The sequence below is a fragment of the Pecten maximus genome, chromosome 3 (assembly GCF_902652985.1).
Source record: "Pecten maximus chromosome 3, xPecMax1.1, whole genome shotgun sequence".
Taxonomy (NCBI): Eukaryota; Metazoa; Mollusca; class Bivalvia; order Pectinida; family Pectinidae; genus Pecten; species Pecten maximus.
The window spans coordinates 32,988,230-33,007,177 of record NC_047017.1 but is presented as its reverse complement, the minus strand read 5'-3'; the positions used below and the strand labels follow the sequence as shown (position 1 = coordinate 33,007,177).

General features: G+C 40.4%; 2 protein-coding genes across 3 annotated transcripts in view; both read left to right on the top strand.

Annotated features, from left to right (window-relative positions):
* The first annotated feature begins 592 nt into the window (after positions 1 to 592).
* Positions 593 to 18,948, top strand: part of LOC117323950 (neuropeptide prohormone-4-like) — a 71,472-nt gene continuing 53,116 nt past the window's right edge. The window contains exon 1 of one of the 2 annotated variants that reach the window (XM_033879494.1): positions 593 to 892. The gene's annotated coding sequence lies outside the window, so the exon portion shown is untranslated. Of the gene's footprint in view, positions 900 to 18,948 lie in introns of both variants that reach the window. The other variant, XM_033879492.1, reaches the window with a different exon arrangement.
* Positions 7,387 to 7,935, top strand: LOC117322724 (circumsporozoite protein-like). Its single transcript, XM_033877663.1, has one exon. It carries the CDS (start codon positions 7,387 to 7,389, stop codon positions 7,933 to 7,935), a length of 549 nt encoding a protein of 182 aa, XP_033733554.1.

Sequence of the window (18,948 nt, the reverse complement as noted above, 5' to 3'; positions counted from 1 at the left end):
CAACAACACCTGTGTATTTCCTACAATGGTACCTTAGTGTCCCCACAACAACACCTGTGTATTCCCTACAATGTCACCTTGGTGTCCCCACACCAACACCTTAGTGCTGCCACAGCAACACCTGTGTGCTCCCTATATTGCCATCTTGATAATCCAAAAACACACTTTTGTGCTCCCTACCATTACACCTTGGCGTCCTTACAACAACAACTTGATACCCCAATCCCCTACAACAACACTTTGATGTCTCTACAACAACACTTTGCTGCCCCTACAATAACAGCTTGATACCCAAATCCCCTACAAAAATACTTTGGTGCCTCTATACAACACTTTTCTGCCCCTGCAACAACACATTGGTGTCTGTACAACAATAGCTTCGTGTTTCTAAAACAACACTTTGGTACCTCTACAACAACATCTTGCTATCCCTACAACAATAACTTGTTGTGCCTACCACAACACCTTGGTGGCCCTCCAACAACACCTTGGTGGCCCTGGCTGTGACTGGAGTTTGTGACTAGGAAGCTTGTCCCCGGAGATTGCCCATACTTAACCGTGACGTTACCATTGGTGAATTCATATATAATTCATTGGAAATTGTGTAGGCGAAGCTCTCCACTCAGCGCGGCTGCTCGCTCCACACGCCGCGTCTTCCCTGGCCTGTATATAGTTAGAGCATTGGATCGCGACTTTTCTTACCAACGGACACGGAGGAACTCGCACAAACTTTTTAAACTGGACTTAATTTTTACAACTTTGATTTCTTTGGACGGATCTTCACCCGAAAAATAATCTCTGGATACGGGAACAAAAGGAGAAGAATTTTATTTTCGAAACCTCTCTTTTCAAGTGGACTTTATTGTTAACGGACAGTACACAACACCTAAAGGTATAAGGTAGGCTATGTTACAATGTCCGTTATCTCAGGGTTAGCGAAACAATTATCTTAGTATTAGAATTGTTTATTTTCAACCTTCATTGACAGTTTTCAGTTCTGATATTGAACGAATATTTACTATACAATTTATTTTTGTTTCCTCTTAATTGTGTTACATGAGAATACCTTGTGTTAAATATCGGCGATAAATATTGCATTACCTAAATCAAACTGTGTAGATTATGGGATTTATTAATGAAGCCTTTCATTTTTACATCTGTCTAAAATCTTTTATTTCATATAGATATAAATAAGTGTGATAATTCCTGTTTTCAATATACATTTAACGACACATTCCACGAAACACTAGTACTTCGAAAAAAACGTCGACACCATCACAATTTTGATTAGGCACAACGGTCTTTTTCACATAACTTGCCGCCATGTTGACAATTTGGAATTCTACTGGTTTAAAGGGTATGTTAATCATATCGAAAATTCTTTCAAAAAATATGTATGATGCGTTTTATTGGTATGTGATTTTCTCCTATGGCAGTATGAAATATAAAGTCGTCTAAAAACAAATTCTGTCTAAAAAAATACCGTAGCATTTATACATGAGTGTGAAAACTAATTTATGTTCAGTTATGGGTATATCCGCCGTTGATGGGAGTTTGGATCTATTTATCGTAGTCCACAGTTAATATAAATCTCCGCTGGGTTTTTTCCTCCCGATCTGAATTCTCGTATGGACTTTGTCGCCGCTAATTCTGGTGTACCGATATGTTGCAAATTAATTATGAATTTGGGTGATGGGTTTAGTTTTGATACACAAACATATCTTGAGAATGTTGCTGTGTATGACGTCCTCGGTGCTGAAGGCGGGGCCTGTTCTCATCACACTCGTAATCTACACAGATACTAAGGCGACAATGTTCTATTTCTTCTGTCAGACAAATTATACGTTGACGATTCGTTCTCGTCCTTTTAATGTGTCCGACTAATGGTCAGTATTCCTGGTTCGTCTGGTCAGTTTAGCTCTGCTGGACGCCTCTCGTCATCTTTGTCCATCACACTTTACTGTGGCTTCAGTACGTCAGTCCGGATAATCCTAAATTGTATCCCTAACACCGTAATTTACAGCCTCACTAAAACACGCTCACACCTTTTATGTGTTGTGACATAACTTTTGAAGGATTTTGATCACTATTTCGTTATAGCTGTTTCCATTCTGACTTCAGAGACAAAATGGGTGTTCTGGTGATATCGCCCGTTAGGATATGGCTGTAATTATTCAACAAAACTCTCAAAGGACCGGTAACTAAGATTTCGTCTCTGATAATCATGGATTGTGGATTATAATGTTATATATTGAAACCTCTTGTTCGAAAGATTCGTAAGGCAGTTAGTTGACTTATTCTGTTAGGGCAAAATCGCATATTCTCTTTTTGTTCTAGTGGTGCCAATCGTGTTACTGAAGAGACGGAAAATTTAAATTCGATATGGCATCAAACTTGTGCCTGATCAATCTCATTTCTTCAACTGGAATCGGTCTTTCAGATACTCATTTTTTTTAAATTGCTTTTGTAACGGACAAAAAAAAATCAAAGTAAGATTTACCTAATGCTTTTGGAAGAAAGTCTTTCTTGTTATATAAAAAACATAAAATAGACAGGGATTTCCAAAATCAATTATTAAAAATTATCAACAACTTGTAACTGAGAGGTTAATTCGAAGGCGAAAAATTATCATAATGCTTCCAAAGAAAGCTTTAACAAACTAAATCGTGAATGAAACAGCTGGATTTGGTGGCTGTGACGTCATTGTCACTGCCATGGTTACCAAGAGGTACCACTCCCACGGTGCGTGAGTGACAGGGGGCACAAACCTGTGACGTCACACTTTCCCATCGGTATCAATTTAATGAGCATATAAAAATTGTTCCATCATATATTTTGTTAAAATTGATGTCTCCTTTAAAATGACACAGCAATCCTCTTTGCCTTCATGTGAACGCAATTATTTTTCCAGATAACTAAAAAACTACAGAGAAACGTGGTACGGCCTTACAAATAGTACTTCATGAAACATATGTCCTATTGTCTGGTCTTTAAACTATTCTTTTCTTTTCCTTTTTTAGATATAGACAACGGGACTAATTGTGTTTTTCTTTGCTCTATATAACTATTATAAATAGTATGCGAAGTTTAAAACGAATACTTGATGCTGTCTACATTTTAGCTATCATTCCAATGTCATGGTATTTTCGGGTTTTGTTAGTCTCTATGATACTTTATTTTAGCTATCATTCCAATGTTATGGTATTTTCGGGTTTTGTTAGTCTCCATGATCAACTCATACTCACTGATAATTGTTTTTCCTCGACAAATTAATGTGAGATTCGTTATGCACTGAGCAAGAAATTGGCAATTTTCTCCTGAATATTGGGTTCGATGAATCAACAGTCAGGTATTGATTGTGAGCTGTCATAATTCATCGCCCAGAGGACGAGATCAACTGTGGTATCCCGGAGAGGTCCCGACTCGGATCGTAATCACTCTATCGCCTGATAGGCCACGCCCCCGGTGGGGAGTGTTAAAACAGATCTATGTTTGAACAGTACCAACTCGACTATCGATTTCTAGCCTGATTTGTCCTAGTACTGTATTCAAGTGGCTTTTGAAACGCTTCCATTTCTAATGCGACCCGTATTCCTCTGAATTAGGGAATTAATACCAGAACAATGCGATGCTATTTTCCGCCGTGCATAGTTAAACAACAAACTGAGAACAAAACGTTATCTTTGTTCTTTTTCATGCTTATAATGTGATATTGACTGTGGCTCTGGTACAGTAAGTACTCTGATGGTGACATTCATCAAAGAAGATGCAAATGAAAATTTTAAATAAACATATATAAATAAATATATCTTAAACAAACACCCCAAAAATTGCATCTATAAATATTGTTAAGCCTAGTCTTATTTCACCCGACATCGTGGTATAATCCTTGTTTGTATCGTGGTATTAACCTTGTTTGTATAATGGTATAACCTTTGCTTGTATCGTGGTATAACCCTTGTTTGTATCGTGGTACATGTATAACTTTGCTTGTATCGTGATATAACCCTTGTTTGTATAATGGTATAACCCTCGTTTGTATCGTGGTATAACCCTTGCTTGTATCGTGGTATAACCCCTGTTTATATCGTGGTATAACCCTTGTTTGTATAATGGTATAACCTTTGTTTATATCGTGGTATAACCTTTGCTTGTATCGTGGTATAACCCTTGTTTATATCGTGGTATAACCCTTGTTTGTATAATGGTATAATCTTTGTTTGTATCGTGGTATAACCTTTGTTTATATCGTGGTATAACCCTTGTTTATATCGTGGTATAATCCTTGTTTGTATGGTGGTATAACCTTTGTTTGTATCGTGGTATAACCCTTGTTTATATCGTGGTATTACCCTTGTTTATATCGTGGTATAATCTTTGTTTGTATCGTGGTATAATCTTTGTTTATATCGTGGTATAATCTTTGCTTGTATCGTGGTATAACCCTTGTTTATATCGTGGTATAACCCTTGTTTATATCGTGGTATTTCCTTTGTTTGTATTGTGGTATAACCCGTGTTTGTATCGTGGTATTACCCTTGTTTATATCGTGGTATAACCCTTGTTTGTATCGTGGTATAACCCTTGTTTGTATCGTGGTATTTCCTTTGTTTGTATTGTGGTATAACTCGTGTTTATATCGTGGTATTTCCTTTGTTTGTATCGTGGTATTTCCTTTGTTTGTATTGTGGTATAACTCGTGTTTATATCGTGGTATAACCCGTGTTTGTATCGTGGTATTTCCTTTGTTTATATCGTGGTATAACCCTTGTTTGTATCGTGGTATTTCCTTTGTTTATATCGTGGTATTTCCTTTGTTTGTATTGTGGTATAACCCGTGTTTATATCGTGGTATTTCCTTTGTTTATATCGTGGTATAATCCTTGTTTGTATGGTGGTATAACCTTTGTTTGTATCGTGGTATTTCCTTTGTTTATATCGTGGTATAATCCTTGTTTGTATGGTGGTATTACCTTTGTTTATATCGTGGTATTACCATTGTTCTAGCTCTCACCAATGTTTCCTAACTCTAATCTCTGCTGCAATTCCTCTTAAAACATCATTAATATTTGATGAGGTGTGTTTGCCTGGCTCACTCCTAACCCCGTAAGGAGTCGTGGGGACGTCCGCCATGAACTGTCGATATGACTCGTATTTTACACACTGTAGTACTGTAGTTGGGACATCGACCAAGTGCTGTAAATATATCACGTGTTTTACATCCTCCATGTGCTTTAAATGTGACACTTGTTTTAAAGAGTAGGGGGGGTCATCCACCATGAGCTCTAAAGTGAAACGCCATTTTGGGGTTTTCTTGTATCAGGGGATAACGTTTCAAATGCGAGCTAACTGCAGCTTTAGATGTAGTACCTACAATATAGAGGACGATATCTTAACATCCATGAACTGAAGTCAACATGATATCACTTCTGTCCACACTCACTACGGCATGTACCTTGTTTGATTAGCTAGCTAAAATGTTGATTGTCATTGTCAGATTGATGTCCTTATTTTCCCAATAAGATCCCAAAACCCCAACGTATGACCTTAACCGTCACGAGATTAGTATGTATATTGTTATTTTATGGAGAAACATGCCATTTCTTTACGGTCGAGATGAATTATTAAACGACGAAGTATATCTCTAAAGCTGGTGATAATTGTGGATACAAATCAACCGTTCTTCTAAAACGATAACATTGCAAGTAGTTGTTATAACGATACCACGACAAACAGTTGTTATAACGATACCACGACAAACAGTTGTTATAACGATACCACGACAAACAGTTGTTATAACGATACCACGACAAACAGTTGTTATAACGATACCACGACAAACAGTTGTTATAACGATACCACGACAAACAGATGTTATAACGATACCACGACAAATGGTTGTTATAACGATACCACGACAAACAGATGTTATAACGATACCACGACAAACAGTTGTTATAACGATACCACGACAAACAGTTGTTATAACGATACCACGACAAACAGTTGTTATAACGATACCACGACAAACAGTTGTTATAACGATACCACGACAAACAGTTGTTATAACGATACCACGACAAACAGTTGTTATAACGATACCACGACAAACAGTTGTTATAACGATACCACGACAAACAGTTGTTATAACGATACCACGACAAATGGTTGTAATAACGAAACCACGACAAACAGTTGTTATAACGATACCACGACAAACAGATGTTATAACGATACCACGACAAACAGTTGTTATAACGATACCACGACAAACAGATGTTATAACGATACCACGACAAACAGTTGTTATAACGATACCACGACAAACAGTTGTTATAACGATACCACGACAAACAGTTGTTATAACGATACCACGACAAACAGTTGTTATAACGATACCACGACAAACAGTTGTTATAACGATACCACGACAAACAGTTGTTATAACGATACCACGACAAACAGTTGTTATAACGATACCACGACAAAAAAAGTTTCTTTGTAAATTAGTGCACGTTTTAAGTATTTTAATTTAATTTGTTTGGATATTTTGTTGTGTTCTTATCAAAGCCACACTTCATCTAATAGCTTCAGTACTTGTCAACTGTTATTTGAAAATACAAAAGCGAAAGCGCTTGTCATAAACAGATTCGTTATCCCTGATGTTGAGACGTCGCCAATTTATTTCCAATATTAATCGATGGTGACGGATATCTTCTATCATATTTTAATCTCCTAGTCAATATATTAACGATGTTTGCATCATGTTCAATTTTGAACCAAAGGCATATTTCAAATCCAAATCAAATTACCTAGAGCGCTACTAGTGAGGTATCAAATGGACCTTTCACTGACGAAATCCGGAACGTGGTCCATCGAACTAGGATGCTGGAAAAGTATTATTACTGGTGTAATAAACGGCTAATATGTGCGGCCCCAGGGGAGTTCAGGGTCCTAGCACGTATTACCGATAACACAATGGTATCCGTAGATTGCTGGATACAGACATGAAAAATGAATGAGGCAGGTCTGCAGTAAAAGAAGAATGGTTTCAACCGAAACAAAACAGTTATAATCCCTTTATAATGCCGTATCTTTATATAGGGCATGGGCGTGCTCTCCCCGATACAACGACACGGGCCCCGCTAGCCGATGCAACGTCACGGGCGAGCACTCCCAAAATACAACGTCACGGGCGAGCACTCCTTAAAACAACGACACGGGCGCGCACTCCTCGATACAACGACACGGGCTCGCACTCTCCGATACAACTACACGGGCGCGCACTTCTCGATACAACGACACGGGCGCGCACTCCCCGATACAATGGCACGAATGCACACTCATTTCATGATACAGCAGATCTGAGCATTAATTTAATCCATGATGCAACGCCACGGACACACCGCAAGGTTACGATCTCTGATAAAGCAACACGGGCGTACGATTCCCGATACTGCGCCACGGGCACATGTAAATCCCGATACAGAGCCACGGGCACATGTAAATCCTGATACAGAGCCACGGGCACATGTAAATCCTGATACAGAGCCACGGGCACATGTAAATCCCGATACAGACCCACGGGCACATGTAAATCCCGATACAGAGCCACGGGCACATGTGAATCCCGATACAGAGCCACGGGCACATGTAAATCCTGATACAGAGCCACGGGCACATGTAAATCCCGATACAGAGCCACGGGCACATGTAAATCCCGATACAGAGCCAAGGGCACATGTAAATCCCGATACAGAGCCACGGGCTCATGTAAATCCCGATACAGAGCCACGGGCACATGTAAATCCTGATACAGAGCCACGGGCACATGTAAATCCCGATACAGAGCCACGGGCACATGTAAATCCCGATACAGAGCCACGGGCACATGTAAATCCTGATAATACCGTGCCAAGGGCATACAATTCCTGATACAGCGACACGGGTGCAGTATCTTTAAATAGTTCATGTCCGCGAGGCTAGTTCACATGTACAGAGTCATACTCACGTGTTAAAGTCAGTGTGACATGGTCCCATTCACGCTTTGACCATTTTACACTCACGTGTTCAAGTATGTGCATCATTGTCATAGGCGCGTTTACTAGTATGTGATACTGGTATTTCACATCCACTTGTTCAAATCTGCATGACCTGTTCACATTCACGTGTACAAATCAGAATGATTTGGTCAGATGGGACACATTCACGCATTCAAGTCAATTTCACTGGTCCACAGTCACGTGTATAAGTCAATATGACTGGTCCACAGTCACGTGTACAAGTCAGTGTGACTGGTCCACAGTCACGTGTCCAAGTCAATGGGACTAGTACACAGTCAGGTGTACAAGTCATTGGGACTAGTACACAGTCACATGTACAAGTCAGTGTGACTGGTCGACAGTCACGTGTCCAAGTCAATATGACTGGTCCACAGTCACGTGTACAAGTCAGTGTGACTGGTCCACAGTCACGTATACAAGTCAATGGGACTAGTACACAGTCAGGTGTACAAGTCATTGGGACTAGTACACAGTCACATGTACAAGTCAGTGTGACTGGTCGACAGTCACGTGTCCAAGTCAATATGACTGGTCCACAGTCACGTGTACAAGTCAGTGTGACTGGTCCACAGTCACGTATACAAGTCAATGGGACTAGTACACAGTCACATGTACAAGTCAGTGTGACTGGTCGACAGTCACGTGTCAAAGTCAATATGACTGGTCCACAGTCACGTGTACAAGTCATGATCAGTGTGACTGGTCGACAGTCACGTGTCCAAGTCATTATGACTGGTCCACAATCACGTGTACAAGTCAGTGTGACTGGTCCACAGTCACGTGCACATGTCAATATGACTGAGTCACATTCATGTGAACAATACAATATGTCTAGGTCACATTTATGTGTACAATTCAATGTAGATTGGTCACATTCGAGTGTTCAAGTCAATGTAGCTGGTGCACAGTCGTGTGAACAGGTCAATGTGACGGGATCGCATTCACGCTTTCTATTTTTCACGGCCACATGTTCAAGTATGTGCCACTTGTTCAAAGTCACGTTTACAAGTCAATGTCTGAGTTCACAGTCACGTGTACAAGTATGCGCGGCATGTCCAATGCCACGTGTAGTAGCGTTTCTAAGCTCACAATCACGTGTTCCGAGGAGAAAGTCACGTTTATACGCCGGAAACACTCGAAACGTCACATATAGACCAAATTATTTACAGAATACTTCTATTATGCAAAATAACTGTTTTTAGAACTCTACACATCAACGCCATAACTGGATGAGTGACTTATATATTAACAAGCGTCCCAAGCGTGATGTCTACATCATAGATAACGGACGACACTGTGCAGCAGTGTTTGTTTTTATATCTTTGTACTTTAAAACAAGACCAGAGTTTCCCAATCGTGAACTGTTCATTACACGGTCCCTGACGTCTACCTTCACCCATTACACGGTCCCTGACGTCTACCTTCACCCATTACACGGTCCCTGACGTCTACCTTCACCCATTACACGGCCCCTGACGTCTACCTTCACCCATTACACGGCCCCTGACGTCTACCTTCACCCATTACACGGTCCCTGACGTCTACCTTCACCCATTACACGGTCCCTGACGTCTACCTTCACCCATTACACGGCCCCTGACGTCTACCTTCACCCATTACACGGTCCCTGACGTCTACCTTCACCCATTACACGGTCCCTGACGTCTGCCTTCACCCCGTGATCCCGGCAACACCACCTGGTAGGCACGACGGAAAAAAACTTAATCGAATATATGGCATCTTTACAGCGTCCACTCAGAGAGGCATTATTAATTGTTAATCGACACATTATTACATCACTTCCGGATTAGTAGTGCTGCCGACTCCCATGCTTGCATAATGTGTTGGGCTTACGTCGCGTGTTAACTACAACCATTTTATGGTTCTGAAAGCTTTAACATGTTTGACAGTTCCCAACCGGAAGTACAGTCACGAATCTTGTCACTGTAACGAGGAATGTATAGAGTAATTGTTCAATGGCAGCTGGGATTTCTTCGGCCCGAGGTCGACATGCTACCCCAAAACATCCACCCATTAATGGAAGCCATTAACACTTGAAATCAAATCGCAGTTGGGTCTTAAATATGATGAATTCCGATGAATTGGCTTTTCTGTTTTGTAATAACAGTGGAATATAGTGTTTCACATAGCGTGTCCAGTAGGATATGGTGTTTCACATAGCATGTCCAGTGGGATATGTTTCTTTCACATAGCGTGTCCAGTGGTATATTGTGTGTTTCACATAGCGTGTCCAGTGGGATATGGTGTTTCACATAGCATGTCCAGTGGGATATGGTGTGTTTCACAAAGCATGTCCTGTGGGATATGGTGTTTCACATAGCGTGTCCAGTGGGATATGGTGTTTTTCACATAGCGTGTCCAGTGGTATATTGTGTGTTTCACATAGCGTGCCCAGTGGGATACGATAAAATGTAGGCATAATGATAATGGAGTTAGGTACCAAAATTTGTCACGTTTAGCATAGAACGACACTGACAATTCCTAGACAAAGCCTAGGTTCGCCTAAAGAACATGGATATATGTTAAGTACCACCATATGTTTACATAACGGGTTCCCATACCATTTGCCCACCATACATCTTGCTGCCATATCGACAATAACAACACTAAAACCGCTGTTCATTGCTTAAATTAATGCTGTGGCTTATAAACTGCACTGTAGGTAGATCCGGTTTCTCTAAGCATCCCTTAAATAGATATTTATCCCCGATCACAATACTACAAGTTAATTTAAGTTAAGATTTGATTCAAAATTAGACAGCAATTTAATATTTAGAGGCTTAGTTGGATGTTTAAACAGGAAATGTTTTTACCGTTGGTACATGCGGATACCCATGACACACGTATAGCCGATACCATCGTGGGAATTCCAACATCAGAAGTTAAGATTAATTGTTTTCCAATGCCGTAATATTTTTCATTTGACCTCATTTATATTCCTGTTATCCATTTTCCGGTATTTCAAAGTCATTAAGTCAGATCAATCAATCCGGTATTAGGTTAACATCGTGTCGGTGCATTATTGTCAAATAACGACCTTATTCACATCAAGATGGCGGGAAATGAACAATATTTGTTTTTATACGTTCTAAAGATAATTACAATACACATTTAGCAAACCTTGTTGAGAAAACGATGTCGCATTCATTAGTTCACAGCCACAACATCAAACTTGTCACTACACATGCTGTTGTAATACAGGAATATAATATGTACCTGTATCTTACATTTTCTCATATTATGGTAACTCTAAGATATTGTTGTTTTTCTGTAGTTGTTTACTGTTAATTACAAGTGTAATTTAGTAGTTGTGTAAAGCTAGCGATAAGAAGAGGTAGATATGTTAGTGGGCGTGGTCGGTGGTGAATTAACTGGCTGAGAGATATAGCGGGATGGTGACAGTTTACGTAGTGCCATTGATGTATAAACGATTTCAAATGGAATTTGAAATATGTCTATATCCGCGTCGTTGTTCACCCAACCATTGTTTACGTATAAATGTCTGTGCTAAGTAAATGTTATGGATTCGTGTTGTTCCTTTTATGGATAATATGGAATATGAATTCAATAAAGCTGCTACAGTCAGGATGCGACTGGGCTGAAATTAGATTTAGATAAGTATTAGTGGAAGAATCATCAGCGGAGTCTCCCTGGAGCCGACCTCAATCAAGTTATACAGTTACTCATCAGGCCAGGCCAAATCGCAGCTCAGAGCGGAAACCAGCACCTTTATAAGGATCCCCACAACGCCTCAACTCCATATGTGTTCGTCACAGTTGTGTTAACAATCTTAAAGTTTGGTACAGTAGGGGAGAATGAAATTAGTGTTTATAAATGTAGATGTGTCTTCCTTGATTTGGAAATTGCAAATTCCCAGGAGCTGCCCTTTGCTGTCCAACCAAAGCATCATATTGGTTTCAATACAAGTATATAACGCTGCATCCCAAGAGCTCTTGTTTCCCTCACTTTTATTAGCCCTTAAAACTATGAACAATAATCAGGATCCCATAGGCGTTTTGATAACGATTCTGAGGAGATTTAGCTGTCTGACCTGTGTTTATGGTATTCCGATTCTCCCGGGCGCTTTATTAATCCTATCGTGTGATCAGAGTCGCGGAAATGCAGTACTTCCTGTCCAATAAACAAGTGCGCATCCAGGAGACGATAGAAGTCAATTTCGTTAGAAAGCGCCACGTGACATGCCGGAGGGATAAATAACGTTTCGAGATCACCATTAGTTCTAATTATCGTGTAGAGTGGCATACATCTGTAAGTTTAATGTTATGGGTGTTGATTAGGGGAGGAGAATCAACTTGTTTCATGTACAGCCGTGCAATGGAATGGTCTTGTTTACCATACTTGTCTCTACCTAGAAGGTACAACCACGGAATGCCGAGCACGCCAATGGCTGAATTACTTATGCTAAATAAAGATTTTCACAACAAAAAGTTTACCGACAGTAGTCATTATATCATGCCCTGTACGTTAGGATACTTGATTCAACGACGATTCTGTTTCCGGCATGATTTGCATTGTTGAACAGACTTAAATTATAACGCACAAATGATTGAAAAACTGGTAAAGGCGAGTTTGAATTCGGCTCGACACTTACTTTCACAAACGCCTCTTATTCGTTTTACAATGAAAACTCAGTAATTTAAGTCGTCCTTGCCCGACCCACAGAAAGCAAGTAAACAGTCCTTTGCAGTAGCAGGGTAACCCACAAAGATAATACCACGTTTGGACAGCACGGCCCTAAAGCCGGCTCGGAATCCGTGCAACACTTTCTGCTGTGTTGGACGACCGATCAGTCCTTCACTAGTCCGCCCCTTTACTGGCCATACCAGACACTATGAACATGTCTTACGACAGAATACAGTGCTGAACCATAACTAGTACAATTACACACTAGTAATTATTTCTGTCCAACTAATGAACGATATCCTCAGTCGCTCTCACTCCTGATATATTAAAGAACTGACGATGCCATAAGATGCTTCTTCACCATGGCCAGTAGTCGGTCCCATGACTTCACTCAAGAGAAACCACTGTTGCCAACATCACTGGTGTGACCCGATCACGACATCCATAGGAATGCATTATTGGATCAGGGGAAAATCTCAGCTAAGGAAAGTTTCTTAAATTCGGTAAATTCGGACAAGGGATTAAATAATGCTAGGAAACGTTGAGGAAACTGGGGCGAACCTACCACGAACGGAAATACTTTGTACACAAATCGTGTGTATGCAAAGATATCGCGTGTCTTTGTTACGTGAAGTTATAGAGGTCGCTGGGTGCTTCATGACGTATACTTGGCAGTTCCTCTACTCTAAAGTGCAAAACCACATAAATATGCACGCGCGAAATATAACAGATCTGTATTGTTGTTACGTCATTGAAAAGGACATTCATACAATCTGCGGCTCATAAATTATTCTATAACAAAAACAGAATAAATGTTGTCTGGAATATGTAATAAGACACTCAGCACATTTATTGTACAGTATTCCTCTGCATCTTCCTGTATGTATTGTTGTGACAATGTGAGAACTGGATTGTGTACTTGGATTATTGTAAACCACTATTGGACGTTCATGAATACACATCACTAGAACTTACAGAACATTGTAAAGTATAGGATTCTATTAAACATTAAATAACGACCGTAAATTATGAATATGTGTAGTTAACTGATGTCAGAGGCTAACATCACCAACTTTGACATGTAAGACGCAATAAAATGTCGTATGATATTGGAATGTTCCTTCATGATCCCTAATGGCTTCCTTACTGACTTCAAATTAACACCACGTGCAATGTTTCGATACGTGGTGACTGTGTAGCTACCATTTAGCAATGATTAGGTATAAATTTCACCTAGACGGCCGGGGTTCGATTCCCCGCTTGGACGTGAAAAGGTACGGGGTCACCTTCCCGACCATGTGAGTTTTCCCCGGGTACTTCGCTTTCCTCCCACAGCAAGATCCCTCGCGTGCTTCCATTCGGGCCAACAAGCGTGATAAATATAAGTTGATGAAACTTGTTGTCAAATCAATAAAGTTTACAGGTATGTACAGCCCCTAAACAACTATGACTAGGTAACTCATATTCTATAAACGATGACGAGAACTCTCTAGTGTTTATATTTAGGTTTATTCACTTATGTTATCAAAGCTTGTTCCATCAATAGTGCCTGGATATTCCTGCTCCATATCATGGTCATTGGATATCCGTAAATTGTCATCACAGCTAGAATGTCCTTTGTGTTGTCCCTGACATGGGTAGGAATCACATCACAATTGTGCTGCCTTTGGGGTGGATTACTGGTTTGTGATGGTTAAACCTGCCAGTTGACGGCATGCTGCTATAGATTTAGCCGTTACCATCAGTTTTTTCGACCAATGTGATAATACAGCTGTGGCAAGCATTGTCGTTTTCTATATGTTTTATTTTCTGCATGACAATGGACATTTTAGACTAATCATGTAAACACAGAAAAGCAATAGCTGTAATGGAAGGTGAACGTCAACGAGGACGGAATTATAGCCCATTGCTCACGGCTTGGATACCGAAATAGATTCGGTATTGCAGTTACTTAATGGAGAATTGTCTTTGGTTAGGCCCGGTCCGTGTACAAGCTATCGCCATAATGGTCGCCCTGGACGCGACTCTGTCTATACTCACTGTGCAACCCTGCTTCAGGGCTATGGAATACACCAATGCATTGAGAAGAGAGCAATAAAACAAGAAAAAGTGGGCCAATGTGCCGCGTGTACATTACTTGTCCAGATGAGGTAACCCATTTAAGACCCCAGACTGGCAGACCTACCTCTGGTCATCGTGAGGGTCAGAGTCATACTGGGATTATTCATGGAAAGTCTAAACTTGGTCCCAATTAATAGTGCATGCTGCATATTTGATGATTAGGAATGTAACAATTTCTCCTCTTTGCTCCTGTAGATCCACATGTATGATTGCGATATCGACTTTTAACCTCAAAAACTTTAACGAGAGTCTTTTAGATGTTTAATTAGCATGACGTTTCATGTTGAGCATACCGAGTATGCATTTAGTAACACAATGCCCGTCACCTTCTCTATTGATTAATTTAGTCAATTAGACAATGAGTTTAGCAGACTTAGGTCCCGTTCGCCCCGAGACCACCTGATGTTGTGAGCATGATCTAACTTCTGTCACCAGGAATCAAAATTACTTTATCGCAATCTTCTATCCAGGGAACACGCCGTCACAAGATGTCTGCTATGTATGTAAGAAAACACATTATTAGATCTCATTTGTGCAAATTTCTGGTGTATTTGCATTCTTTGCTGAATTATTCAAGGGGAAATGCAATAATGGTACATCGGCTTCTCGGAGCCTGCCGATTTATACTGGCCATCCATTATGGCTAAGGTCATTGATCATCTGGTCAGCACAAGTGATTTATCAGTTTATGAAATTGTCTGGACATGATGCTGTAATTGATGCGGCGATTGTTGCCCTAACGAAACATGTGTGTAACATCGAGATTACATGATGGGTAACAATTGAGCGGATCACCACCTCGCCCTGTGTCTCCTGCGTCATCAGCCTCCTCGTCAGTCAGAGTGGCGGGAGGTAAGACGCATTCTGATTTCCTCTCCAATGATTTCATGTGCTTCTCAGCTGTTTACATTTCATCACATTCCATCAGTCGCTCACAGAGGCAGAAACCCCAAGAAGCTGGTATACTACATCAATAGTAACGGCGCTGATGACTTTCAATTGCAAACATTTCTTATTTTGTCAACACGACCGGAAGTAATTTGTCTCGCAGCAATTATCCACATGGAAACGAGCGAAGAACTATCGAAAACTGATTCAATTTATCGTGTACTTGTTGCTGGTGTTGTTTGTGTAACATGACTGCTGTGTGATCTGTGTTGTATGTGGCTTTGTCGCGATGGCAGAGTAAATTAAACTAGAAAACAAGCCCGACTCACACGTATGTCTGTGTAAGATACGGGCATGGCTCGAGACTTATGATGGCAGCGGGCGGCATGTAATGCCCTTGATATTTTTTTGTTCATTTCCAAAACGTTTTCCCGCACAAACTACCCATATTCTTTTATTTCTTTTTTAATTAAGTGGAAAAGTCTAAATTTGGATCTTGATTAAGTGTAAAATTGCCATAGTTGAATCAGTTGGAAATGCGTCGCGAAACTCCGAGACATGCTTGGCACAGCGCTTTTCAAAAGAAATGTTAGTACTGGGGAGAGAAATAAAAAGACAGAAGACTGGTGGCCATGCTGATGTTTCACGTGCTACAAATTACACTAACTTCCGGTATTAGTAGTCAGCTCCAGAGACACCATTCGAACTTTAAAAACGCATAACAATATTCTTTGTTCTATATACCATTGGTAGCAGAGACAGGTCATGACGTTTGACACTGAACATGTTCTAATATAACACAAAGAATAACAGCAAATGGCTTGAGATTTGGTTGTGGAGTTTACGATGTAATCGCGCGCTTACTGTGAACGGGGTAACACAAACACCTCCATCACATCGCTGTAACGTTAGATATCGATCCACTAACAACTATGTTTGCATGCCTTGTTAATACACGGATCAAACCTTAATTGACACATCCCTCTGTGGTAACAGTACCCTACGAAAGCTAACGTAGTCTCTTAACAACAAGCACGATGGTTCCCGAAATTGATGAGGAGAGGTAACGGCTCTTCTCAGTAATTTCAAGAACAATCGTCAGATCGGCAATCGTGTGTTTTATTACAAAGATGTCAGCAGATTTCACCGCATCCCCGTATCTGACATTTCGTGTCAGAAAAGTTGGTTTGTTATTGAATCACTGTCAGTAAAATGAATATTCATGATCGGTTGTCCCGTCATAAAGCCCATACTACCGCGCGATGGTAACTAAGCGTCAGAGATTTGTCTGGTCTAGGTGTTTCCTTGTAGACACAGGCGTGATCGTCAGCCAGGGAATTGTCCAGGGGACAGTAGTAATCACGTCTACAATGAACTGGTCCTGAACCCTTCTGGTGCCATGTATGGGCATACCGAGGGTAAAAATACTATGGGTCCGACAGGTGAGGACTTTTTATCTTCATCAGTCGGACAGGTGAAAACTTTTCATTCTCATCAGTCGGACAGGTGAGGACTTTTCATTCTCATCAGTCGGACAGGTGAGGACATTTTATTCTCATCAGTCGGACAGGTGAGGACTTTTTATTCTCGTCAGTCGGACAGGTGAGGACATTTTATTCTCATCAGTCGGACAGAAGAGGACTTTTTTTTTCTCATCAGTCAAACAGGTGAGGACTTTTTATTCTCATCAGTCTGACAGGTGAGGAATTTTTATTATCGTCAGTCGGACAGGTGAGGACTTTTTATTCTCGTCAGTCGGACAGGTGAGGACTTTTTATTCTCATCAGTCAGACAGGTGAGGACTTTTTATTCTCGTCAGTCGGATAGGTGAGGACTATTTATTCTCGTCAGTCGGACAGGTGAGGACTTTTTATTCTCGTCAGTCGGACAGGTGAGGACTTTTCATTCTCATCAGTCAGACAGGTGAGGACTTTTTTTCTCATCAGTCGGATAAGTGACCTTCATCGCGTCGGACAGGTGATCGCCATCTCGTCGGACAGGTGATCGCCATCTCGTCGGACAGGTGACCTCCATCGTGTCGGACAGGTGATCGCCATCTCGTCGGACAGGTGACCGCCATCGCGTCGGACAATTTACCATTTACTGTTTTAATCCAAGTGATAGTATTGTACGACTACGCTCCAGCTCTTGAACTCGGGTCTCAGTAGTATCCTTATTTATTTAAGACAAAAGAAAACATGTTGATTAGGTTGAAATTGCTTGTAATTACATAATTTCCCTTTAAATTGTAAAATGAGAATGAGAGCTCCATTATTCCCTTGTTACCACTTGCGATGTAACTGCAGAAGTTCGCATCCCGATAACAACCATGGTGTCTTGAAGGTTTTAACAAATTACTGTTCCTCTGTGGTGTCCGGTTATATAATTAATAGCTGTCATATGTTGAGGGTGGTGTTATTGCACGTTGTTGGTGTTCCACAACACACATTTAGTTATTTATTCCGTAATATGATACCTCACCAATGAAAGAATAATTTGGTTAATGTTCTGCAAATCGTTAAAATTTAAATCTATTGCAACTGGATTATTGATTTGAAATACTATACCCTAAACCTAGTTATCTACGTTATTGTATTAAAACTGAACCATATTATATTTGATGTTTTCACCAACCACAAAAAAACCACATCCGTGGGTTGTCCAGTAAATACAGTGTACGTCGCACACTGAACCATTAATATCCGTTTGAAATAATGCGTTACCTAATGTGAAGATTTAGTTTGTTAACATGTTGATACAGATTGACATTAAAACACCTTGCTGAATGTACCCACATGAGTTCACAGTGCCATAATGGGTAGTGGGTCTGTCAGTATCCATCCACAAGGCGGTATTGTTAACAAAATATACCAAAGTTACGCCGTCTTGATACATAAGTGTTTACCCTATATGATACAGTATGTACCACATTAACTGTATAATACTCTTGGTTGTTAATACGGGTTGTCCTTTTCATGACTGACCAATCTAAAGATGAACGGATCATAACTGACCAATCTAAAGATGTACGGTTCATAACTGACCAATCTTAAGATGTACGGATCATAACTGACCAATCTTAAGATGTACGGATCATAACTGACCAATCTTAAGATGTACGGATCATAACTGGCCTATCTAAAGATGTACGGTTCATAACTGACCAATCTTAAGATGTACGGATCATAACTGACCAATCTTAAGATGTACG

Bases quoted from the DNA above. Each gene is read 5' to 3' on its own strand.
- LOC117322724 (XM_033877663.1), top strand. From the start codon at position 7,387: ATGCAACGCCACGGACACACCGCAAGGTTACGATCTCTGATAAAGCAA.